This window comes from Myotis davidii, unplaced genomic scaffold (assembly GCF_000327345.1).
Source record: "Myotis davidii unplaced genomic scaffold, ASM32734v1 scaffold449, whole genome shotgun sequence".
Classification (NCBI taxonomy): domain Eukaryota; kingdom Metazoa; phylum Chordata; class Mammalia; order Chiroptera; family Vespertilionidae; genus Myotis; species Myotis davidii.
In genome coordinates, this window is record NW_006383007.1 from 4,820,793 (window position 1) to 4,831,831 (window position 11,039).

Sequence of the window (11,039 nt, forward strand, 5' to 3'; positions counted from 1 at the left end):
ACTGAGCCAACCTGATTAGGGCTCATTTGACTATTTTTAAATTGGGTTATTTGTCCTTTTATTATTGAACTAGAGGCCCAATGCACGAAATTTGTGCACTCGGTGGGGGGGTCCCCTCAGCCTGGCCTGCAGTCAACCACTGAGCCACACAGGCTGGGCTTATTTGTCTATTTTTATTTTATTTATTTTTTTAAATATACTTTATTGATTTTTTTTACAGAGAGGAAGGGAAAGTGATAGAGACTTAGAAACATCGATGAGAGAGAAACATTGACCAGCTGCCAACCACCCATGAGCCTGGCTCAGGGCTTCTGGCTGAGTGGTATGCCCCCTATGGGAGCACACTGAGCACCAGGGGGCAGCTCCTGCATTGAGCGTCTGCCCCCTGGTGGTCATTGCACGTCATAGTGACCAGTCGTTCTGCTGTTTGGTCAATTTGCATATTAGCCTTTTATTATATAGGATTGTAAGAATTTTTTATATAGTCTAAATCTGATCAGATAAATGATTTGCAATTCTTTCATGCAGTGTGTTGTTTCTTCACTTTTTTGATGGTGTCTTTTAAAATAAAAACATTTTCAATTTTGATGAAGTCCAGTTCATTTATTTCTATTTTGTTGCCTGTGCTTTCAGTGTTGTATCTAAGAAACCATTGCCTAATCCAAGATCATAAAGATTTTTCTTTTTCTTCTATAAGTTCTATAGTTGTAGCTCTTACATTTAGGTCTTTGATTCATTTTGAGTTAATTTTTATATATGGTGTAAGGTAGGGGTCTTACTTTATATGGATATCCAGTTGTTGCAGTGCCATTTATTGAAAAGACTATTATTTTGCTTTGAATTGTCTTAGCATACTTAGCATACAATTGACCCCAACTGTGAGAGTTTATTTCAGAACTCTAAATTCTGTTCCACTATTCTGTATGCCTGTGTTCATGCCAGTACTACACTGTCTTGGATGCTGTATCTTTGTAGTATGTTTAAAATCGCAAATGTCCTCCAGCTTTGTTCTTTTTGAGGATTGTTTTGTCCAATCCTGCTTGATTCCTTGAATTTCCATGTGAATTTTAAGGTCAGCGTGTCAATTTTTGTAAAGATGCCAGTGGGAATTTGATAGGGATTATAATGACTCTGTAGATGAACTTGGGGATTATAGCTATCTTAAGAACATTAAGTCTTTAATATTTTCCTAAGAGAATAGATTTTAAAAGTTCTCATCAGAAGAAAAAAATTTGTAACTATGTGAGGTGATGGATCTTATCAAAACTTACTGTGGTAATCATTTTGCATATATACATATATCAACTTATTATGTTCTAAACCTTAAACTAATACAATGTTATATGTCAGTTATATCTCAATAAAACTAGAAAGAAAGACAAAAGAATTGGGGGAGCCCAGTAGTCTACTATCACCTTCAGGGTGGGGCCTTAGATCCAAAACTTTGTCAGGCCCTGTATAACTTCATTTAAGGGAGGGTGCTATGCCTTATCTCTCATGAAGGGTTAGCTTGTTCGTACATTCTGGACATTTTTCACATTTGCCTCAGAATAAGGTGCTTATGAAGTACCCAAAAGAATAGAGATAATTCTGTTGAGCTGTATATATTGACATTATTAAGCTTGCAGAACAGGTTGCATGATCGTTTTGCTACTGCTTGCTAATAAAAGTTAGCTAATAGCAAGAAAAGAGAAGTTATGAATTTGCTAGCTAGTATGAGGAAGCAAACCCTCAAACCCAAAGGGTTAAATCTGTTCAGATAGTTAGTAATTATTTGCTAACCACTCATTTTCCAAATGTGTTATTTGTATTTAATTGTATATCCAAGCTGTATTAAATAAGGCATTTGGGTTACTTTTAAAGTTCTGATGGGAATAAAGACAATGACTATGAGTTATTACATGCTTAGAAATTTTCAGGAAAAAAGGATGCATCTTTTAAAAACCAGGTTCAAACTTAAAACTGTCTTATTTATATCTAAGGTTCTAGTATCTTGGACAGAGCTGTTATTGAACACAATTTGTTGTCTGCAAGCAAATTATATAATAATATTACCTTTGAAGAACTTGGAGCTCTTTTAGAGATCCCTGCAGCTAAGGTATGTTCTTGTTTCCAGTACATAAAAGGGAAGTTAAGAGACTACTAGACTATTAGTGTAATGAGAAAATAAAATATATAATTGATAAAAATATTGGCAACTGTGACAAAAATACACATAAAAAGCCTCAGGTAAATGGAAATAAATTACTTGAATTTTAGATTAGTACTGTAATGGAATTGTCTTTGTTTTTTGTTTGTGTTTTATGATAAGATGACCTAGAATGGAAATCTTAAAGCGTTTCCAGGTTATGATACCCAGTTTATGGGAATATTAGAGTCTGTTTATCCATTTCATAGTGGTTTCTGATTTCTGACTAACTTAAGATTTTGATAGATGCCTTATTACTTCTATTTTCTGCCCTAGATTGACTCATATGTTAAATATTTCTTCTCTTTGAGAGAATACACTAGACTATTCTCTTGTAACTTCTGTGCTTCATTTAACTTAAGAAGTTGACTGAGGTACTAGGGAATTAATTTCATTCTTTGTCATGATAAGAGTTTAGTGGCTATGTATAAATCCCAACAAAGTACCAATATATTTCAGGTATCATTTACAAAACATTCTCTTAATTTTAAATAATAGTAAAAGCAAGCAATTAACCTTACTTTTATCTAACTTGTAAAACTTAAAGTCATGTACTTATGTGTCACATCTTCTTTTCTGTGTTAGTGCAATTTTAAGTTAGGATTTTTAACACAATTCCTTTACATGTTCACATTCAATATGCAATAAAGGAAGTGAAACAACGTGGGAACCAAGGCTCAATTGCCATTAAAAAATGCTTTTGCCTGGCTGGTGTTGCTCAGTGGTTGAGCGTTAACCTATGAACAAGGAGGTCACGGTTCGATTATCAGTCAGTACACATGCCGTGGTTGCGGGCTTGATGCCCAGTGGGGGCGTGCAGGAGGAAACAAATCAATGATTCTCATTATTGATGTTTCTATCTCTCGTTCTCCCTTCCTATCTGAAATCAATAAATATAAAAAAACAGATGCTTTCTTCTTAGGCTTTGAGGCATGATCCCTTGATGAACAGACTAAGGGAAATGAATATATTTTTAACAATAAATGCCAGTCACAGACTGTTTAGAAGTGATTTATGATTGATTGTGAAGGTGGTCAGATTTACTAAAATGACTGAGTTACAACCCAGTTTACTCACACATAGTAAACGTGAAATAAACGTGAAACATGTCTTTAGGCAATAGGTAGAGAACCTTTTGTTCCCTTTAATTGTTTTTTAAATCCTTTCAGTTCTCTTTTAAATTTGAACATCTCTTTCTCCTTTCAATTTTTTTCTTCAAACATATTATGTTCTTAGAGAGTTTTTGGGGTGTGAACACTGAAAATTGAAATGAAATAAAATGAGAAAAAGTCTTGTGTTTTTTAAAATATATTTTTCAGAGAGAAAGGAGAAGAGAGAGAGAGGGAGAAACATCAATGATGAGAGAGAGTCATCGATCGGCTTGCACACCCTCTGCTGGAGATCAGGCCTGCAACCTGGGCACTTGCCCTTTACTGAAATTGAACTCAGGACCTTTCAGTCTGCAGACCGACACTCTATCCACTGAGCCAAACTGGTTAGGGCAAAGTCGGGGTTTTTTGAGGTGTGGATCTCAGTAGAAAAACAAACTTATGTGTTAGTTTGATTTTAAGCAGAGATGAAAAATTTTTGTCCAAAAATAAAAAATTCTTCTCTAAAATCTCACAAGCAAAGTAGATCCCAGTTAACTTAAAACAATGGATGTAACTAGAAAGAATTGGTGTGGTTTAATAGGAAGATTTACCATATTTGCTCTTGTAATGAAAGGCAGATATACACATTTGTAAGCTTAGTGATGGGTAGCTAAACCAAGAGTTTTCAATTGTCTTAGCATATGTGAATGTGTTAGATATGATAATTAAAGTGTCTGAGAATTTATTTTTTTATTTAAACAGGCAGAAAAGATAGCATCACAAATGATAACAGAAGGACGTATGAATGGATTTATTGATCAGATTGATGGAATAGTACACTTTGAAAGTAAGAAGTTTTTTTTGTTTCTGTCATAATGAAATGTCAGTGAGGTGTTATATTTACTAGAGACCCAGTGCATGAATTCGTGCATGGGTGGGGTCCCTCTGGGTGGCCTGTAGGATCGGGCCGAAACCTGCAGTCCAACGCCGCCTGCAGCTCCTACCTGCCGCTCCCACTCAGCCGGGCCCCACTGTGCCTGCTGCGGGCTTGCGCTCAATCAGTCCTGATTGGGAGAAGCTTATGCTGCTGCATCTGGCGCCTTCCCAAGGGGAGTGGCCTACAGGCCAGGCTGAGGGACCCCACCTGTGCACGATCGGGCTGGGGAGGGACCGCAGGAGGGCTCCAGGGTGTGTCCAGCCCATCTCACTCAATCCTGATCAGCCAGACCCCAGCAGCAAGCTAACCTACTGGTCAGAACATCTACCCGCTGGTGGTCAGTGCACATCATAGTGAGCCAGCCATTGAGCGACTTTAGCATTCATTAGCATATTACGCTTTGATTGTTTTTTTAGTTCTGCCTTTCGGTTTATTTGCATACTACCCTTTTATTATATAGGATGATTAAAACATGTTGAGCAATTTCCTTTGACCTAGACTCTTACTACTGGAATAGTCTTCTTTCTCAGAGAAATAATTTAAGATATATGTTTTGTGAGCTTACATTAATGCAGCATTTTCTATGCTGTAGAAAAATTTGAAACTGGAATTGTCATCAGTTCGTTCATTTACTCATCAAACGTTTATTGAATGCATACCATGTAGCAGGCATGTAGAGATGAACGCTGCATTTCCTATTCATTAGACTAATGAAGGCAGGCAGGTAAGTAGATCTGTTGACTTTCTCATTGTCTAATACCTCCTCAGCCCCGGTTCCTATCTCATTTACACTGTGGACTTTGCTGTGCCCAGAACCAGTCCACTTGTAAAATTTTAGTTTGAAATATCCCACTCTGACCATAACCATTTTCCTCTCTTTATCGTGGTCTGTCTCAGTTATTTCATTTCATCTCTTCCTTGACTGCATTAAAGCCTCTCATCTGTTGACTTTTCCAGTCAGCCCAGCCCTTTTTCGTCTTTAATGCTCTTGTCCATTACTCTTTTACAGATACCCTAGAACACTTGTCTGTTAACTTTTTGTTCCAGCTGTCCAGCAAAACTTCATCTTGAATGAACCCATTCCATTTCTCCCGTACTTGAGTAGCTAACTAATGTCGGAGAAGAGTCAGAGCACCAGACAAATTGAACACCACTGCAAATTCAGGGTCATGGGTTCTCAACACTACCTGGGATTCTTGATACATTTCTTTAGTCAACTCTTTTTCCTACTCTGCAATGATTATTTCAGATTTCATTGTTCTTAAATCTCTTGACTTTTTTCCATCTATCTCAGCAGAGAACCTTGTTTCCTGTTTCACAGAGAAAAAAAAAAGTATCGGTGTGAATTTATCTTCTTTAGCAGATTCATAAACTTGTAAGTAGTAAATGGAGATCTAATTCTTTTCTTCTTTCATGTTATAGTGGAGATAGTTTCCACCTCCCTCTTCAGTTCTTCCACTTGTGCTTTGGATCCCTTCTCTGGCCTCTGCCACTACTCCCACTTCCCCAACATTTTTAGGAACCTGAGCTTAGCAGTTATTTTTTCTGTTTTCATCTTTTCTTTTTCTGTTGGCTTCTTTCCATCAATTTTAAACATACTTGGGTCTCTTCCATTTTAACAAAAATCCTATTACCTCTCAAGCCTCTTGACTTTTCAATATATCAAATAGGATTGATCATTTACTTCTTAATATCTCCGGCCCTACCCCCATCATCTTGACTTGGTCATCTTCTGCTTTCTCTCCTACTTCTCCAGGTATTCTTCCTAGTCATCTTTGTAGATTCAATATTTAATGCTATAAATTTAAATATTGGGACGGCTTGGGTTTACATCTAGGCCTTTTCTTCTCACTCTAAGTTTCTCTAGGGAATCTCATCTATTTGCATTGATTCAGTTATCATCTCTATGCAGGCAACACTTACATATACTTTTCTGGGATAAATCTCTGAGTCCCAGATGCAGTGGTTCTAATTGATTATTAGGTGCTTCTCACCGGATTACATCATGGGCATCTCAGAATGAACATATTCCAAAATGAATTCATTATCTCCCCTCTCTGCCTCCTCCTACAACAACCAGCCAACAAGCCATCCAGTAACCACATTGTTCACTTTCTCCAGCCTTCCTTTTTTTAATTTTAATTTATTGATTTTTGGAGAGTAAGAGGAAAAGAAAGAAACATTGATTTTATGCTCTACTTATTTATGCATTTATTGGTTGATATTTATATGTGTCCTGACTATGGATCAAACCCACAACCTTGGTGTGTTGAGACTATGCTCTAACCAACCAAGCTACCTGACCAGGGCCTCCAGCATTCTTTGTCCTTGATCTTACCTCTTCTTTGCTGCCCGGAGTCCTTTCAATTTAACCTCAGAGGTGCATCTGGAATCACATACCCTCCTTCATTTCTTATTGTCACCAGCTTATTCTGAATCACCATGACCTCTTTTGGGCTTGAGAAATAGCTTTTAACTTATTTTTCTCATATCTATAATTGCTCCTTTCTAGTCCAGCTGCCTTAATGTAGCCAAAGTGATCCTGATCTTTTTAAAAATGCAAACAGTGCTAACCAGTGTGACTCAGTTGATTGAAGTGTCGTCCTGTGCACTGGAAGGTCTCGGGTTCGATTACCAGTTAGGGCACATACCTAGTTGCAGGTTCAGTCTCTGGTCAGAACGGAGGCAACTGATCGATGTTTCTCTCCTTGTCTAAAATCAATTTAAAAATGCAAACAAACAAAAGAAAGTATTAAATTACTCTCTTTCTTGGTACTCTTATGAGTGATTTCCCATTGCTTATATAACAAAGTTCTACAAAGTCTCTAAAGCAGCGGTTCTCAACCTGTGGGTTGTGACCCCTTTTGGGGGTCGCACGACCCTTTCACAGGGGTCGCCTAAGACCATCGGAAAACACATATATAATTACATATTGTTTTTGTGATTAATCACTATGCTTTAATTATGTTCAATTTGTAACAATGAAAATACATCCTGCATATCAGATATTTACATTACAATTCATAACAGTAGCAAAATTACAGTTATGAAGTAGCAACGAAAATAATTTTATGTTTGGGGGTCACCACAATATGAGGAACCTGTATTAAAGGGTCGCGGCATTAGGAAGGTTGAGAACCACTGCTCTAAAGGGTCCTACATGATTTTTTATTTTTTTTAGCTTTCTCTTCCTAATCCCAATCATAATGGTCTTTTTGTTTTTGGCGTTTACACTTGTTACCAACACGTATCTCGGCCTCCTAAAGTTCCCCCCACATCAAACATTTTTAAATGATCACTCTTCTTTACATTCAGTCTCCAACCAGCCATCAAGTGAGAGGACAACTTAAATTAATGTATACCAACTTGTTTTTTATTTTCAAAATTCTAATTTTGTCCTGTTTAGAAAGCAAAACAAAGAAAATGGGATTGTCTTTGTAATTTAAAACATTTTACATATTGTTAGGAAAGGACTGATAACTCATTATTTTACGTTCTTTATGAAGATTTATAGTTTTTTTTCTTCATTAATTTTGTGCCCAGTTTTTGTAAAGTTTGGTGTTACTTTAAATGGGATCCCTTCCCCCTATTTTTCATTTCTAATTTTATATTGCTCATATAGAAAAAAAACTGCTGGATTATTAATGAGTTGGGTTTTTTTGTTTGTGTGTTTATTTTGGGTTTAAATATTGAAATATTTATCCTTTAGAGTCAAGTAGAAACAGCCTTGAATATATAGTATACACACACTTTGAATAATTATAAAGATAGTGTTTATTAAAATGCATTTCATTTTCAAAATTGAGCTATCAGCTGTTAAAGTGTGTGTGTACATTTTTTGGGGTCACCTTGAAAATAGATTTATACTTTTCCCAGCAGATGGCAGTGTCTTATTAGCCAATGGTAATGAGACAGTTTTAGTGAAGCTGTCGTATTGTAGTTGTGGTTGTTTGGTTGATTGGTTTTATTTTGTTTTCACAAATAATAATCTGTGTGTACATGTCTTTCTGTTTGTTTCATACTTTGTGCCAGTGATTTAGTGATTTTTTTTCTGGTGCTTTTCTTTATTATTTAATTAGCTTAATTTTATTAGACAAAATTTTTGAAGTAAAGTTTAAAAAATTCATATTCTGTATTTATCTCTAAACTTATATTTGCTGTGAATATAAAAGAGTAATTTTAGCTTTTACATTATTTCTTTTTTATTTAGCACGAGAAGCCCTGCCAACATGGGACAAACAGATCCAATCGCTTTGTTTCCAAGTGAATAACCTTTTGGAGAAAATTAGTCAGACAGCACCGGAATGGACAGCACAAGCCATGGAAGCCCAGATGGCTCAGTGACTCCTTGCAGAACATCTGTGCACACTACATCTTTTTCCATGCTGTACAGATTAATTTCACTGTCTCCAAAGCATTTGCATCATGACCTTATGTATTTCAATCCCTTTTATGCTGGATTCCATTTAAAGAAGATATTATTAGAGCAGGAAGTACAAGCATTTAAAAATATGTAGTTCCCATATATTCAGGGTCTCTGTGTATCAAGCTAACTCAGAAGTTTTGAGAGTGTTTTCTTTAAACAGAGTAAGTGAAATATCTGTGGCTAAGAAGTTTGGGATTTGTGATAACTTTGTAGTCATGTAAAACTTAAGTGCTTTGTGCCTCTCCAAATGTGGTTATTCTAATAAATGGAGAAGTGAGCCAAATAAAGGTAGTACTTTGTTTTACATCAGTGAACAGTGTTTTTTTGTTTGTTTTTTTTGTTTTTGTTAAACCTCACCTGGGGATATTTTTTCCATTGATATTTAGGGAGAGTGAAAGAGAGGGAGGAAGGGAGGGAGAAAGAGAGAGAGAGAAAGAAAGGGAGGGGGGGAGGGAGAGAGAGACATCAATTGGTTGCCTCCTGCATGAGCCCTGACCTGGGCTGGGGAATGAACCTGCAATCCAGGAATGTGCCCTTGACTGGGAATTGAACCTAAGACCCTTCAGTAGGTCAATGCTCTACCGCTGAGCCACACTGGCTAGGGCTTCCTTTTTCCTTTTAATGAGGCAGACAGTTACACCATATGCTAGAAATGCATAATGCCTGTTCTCTGGCCATTCACAGTCACAGAGCCAATAGATAATACGTGTAATACTTTTAGTTGTACCAAATACTGGAGCACACAGGGAAGAGCTTTTCGTTTGGCAGAGAACATCAGGGAAGGCTCCTCAGGATTATTTCAGCTAGCTTCATAGAGAAAATAGGAAAAGGAGTTTCAGAAAAGTTTGTGGGCGACTATCAGTTTCAGCTCCAACCTGTAAAGAGCTTGGAAATCACTTCATTCTCACAACAAGAAAAAAGCTGGGCCGGCTGAAAATCATGGCTTTTCTTAGATACACAAAAGAATTGAAATCAGAGCAAACCACCACTCCAGAACCTGTAGAGACAGGCGAATAGAATCACAACAGAGGTCAGCTTTTTAGGAACAGAATCTGCTCAAGTTAGTAACCTGTGTGTACAGTGAAATGGTAACTGACAAGTTACGGGAAGCTGAGTGCGGACTAGCTGGACAGTTAAAACCCCGAGTGGCCACTCTTAGAGAAGCCCCCACGTTTTCTAGAATTGACCCTGATGATGTTAACTTTGATCACCTGGCTGAGGTAGTTGTGTCAGGTTTCTGCACAGTGGTTACTCCCCCCTCTTACTCCTTGAAGTCACTATACAAACCCACACTCAAGGGGTGGGGGATTATGCTTCATTTCCTTGAGGGAGCAGTATCTACATAAATTACTTTGAATTCTTCTGTACTTCTGGGAGATTTCTACTCTCCCCTGTTTGTTTTTGTATATCTATGTATTTTGTATGGACTCACAGATATTTTACACCAAGGGTGTAAAATACAACCTATTTTGTTGCTCAAGTATTTCCAGTTTTCTCTATTGGGAGTTTTTATAGTTGGTTCCCATATCCCTTTGTCTCTCTTTTTTTTTTTTAAATATAGTTTATAGATTTTTTTTACAGAGAGGAAGGGAGAGGGATAGAGAGTTAGAAACATCAATGAGAGAGAGACATCAATCAGCTGCCTCCTGCACACTCCCTACTGGGAATGTGCCCGCAACCCAGGTACATGTCCTTGACTGGAATCGAACTTGGAACCCTTGAGTCCACAGGCCGACGCTCTATCCACTGAGCCAAACTAGTTAGGGCCCTTTATCTCTATTTTTAACATAAATTCTTTGATATTGTTTCTTGATTCATTTTAGATATTTGTATATCTAAAGTTTTATTGTCAGTGAGTACTATAGGGTCCAACCTAATGAATAGAAGGGCCACCAAGATTATTTTACTTCAAAGATTCAGTGAGTTATTTCCCTGAGACTAAAAAAAGAGTTCAGATGTCAGGATTCATTATTAGCCTTTTACTATATAGGATTACTGTGTTATTTCCCATACAAAGAACTATAAACCTAATTTGCCCAACTCTGTAGGTGTGGGTAGATATTTTATCCAAATTGCCTCATGTATTTATTTGAATAAACAATGTTGAAAACTATCTAACTTCACATCTTCTGACTGCATCCTGTCCAGTCTGTGCTGTATATCACCATCAGATTAATTTTTCTAAAATGAAGTTCTATTTATGTTATTCCCTTCTTTATTGACTGCAATAACTCCCCACTGCTTACCAAGTACATAGCAAATCATTTGCCTACTACTCATGACATCGCATGCCAAGGTCTCAACTCACTTCTTTTTCTTTTTTTAATATATTTTTTATTTCAGAGAGGAAGAGAGAGGGAGAAACGTCCATGATGAGAGAGAATCATGGATCGGCTG

The 11,039-nt window shown here is 37.0% G+C and overlaps 1 protein-coding gene across 2 annotated transcripts in view; it reads left to right on the forward strand.

Moving 5' to 3' along the window:
• Positions 1-8,952, forward strand: part of COPS4 (COP9 signalosome subunit 4) — a 36,475-nt gene extending 27,523 nt beyond the window's left edge. Inside the window, exons 8-10 of one of the 2 annotated variants that reach the window (XM_006778216.2) lie at positions 1,983-2,098; positions 4,042-4,126; positions 8,427-8,952. In XM_006778216.2, the coding sequence (XP_006778279.1) occupies positions 1,983-2,098; positions 4,042-4,126; positions 8,427-8,560 (335 nt within the window). In that variant the 3' untranslated portion in view covers positions 8,561-8,952. The remainder of the gene's footprint in view (positions 1-1,982; positions 2,099-4,041; positions 4,127-8,426) is intronic. The other variant, XM_006778217.2, reaches the window with a different exon arrangement.
• The last annotated feature ends 2,087 nt before the right edge of the window (positions 8,953-11,039 follow it).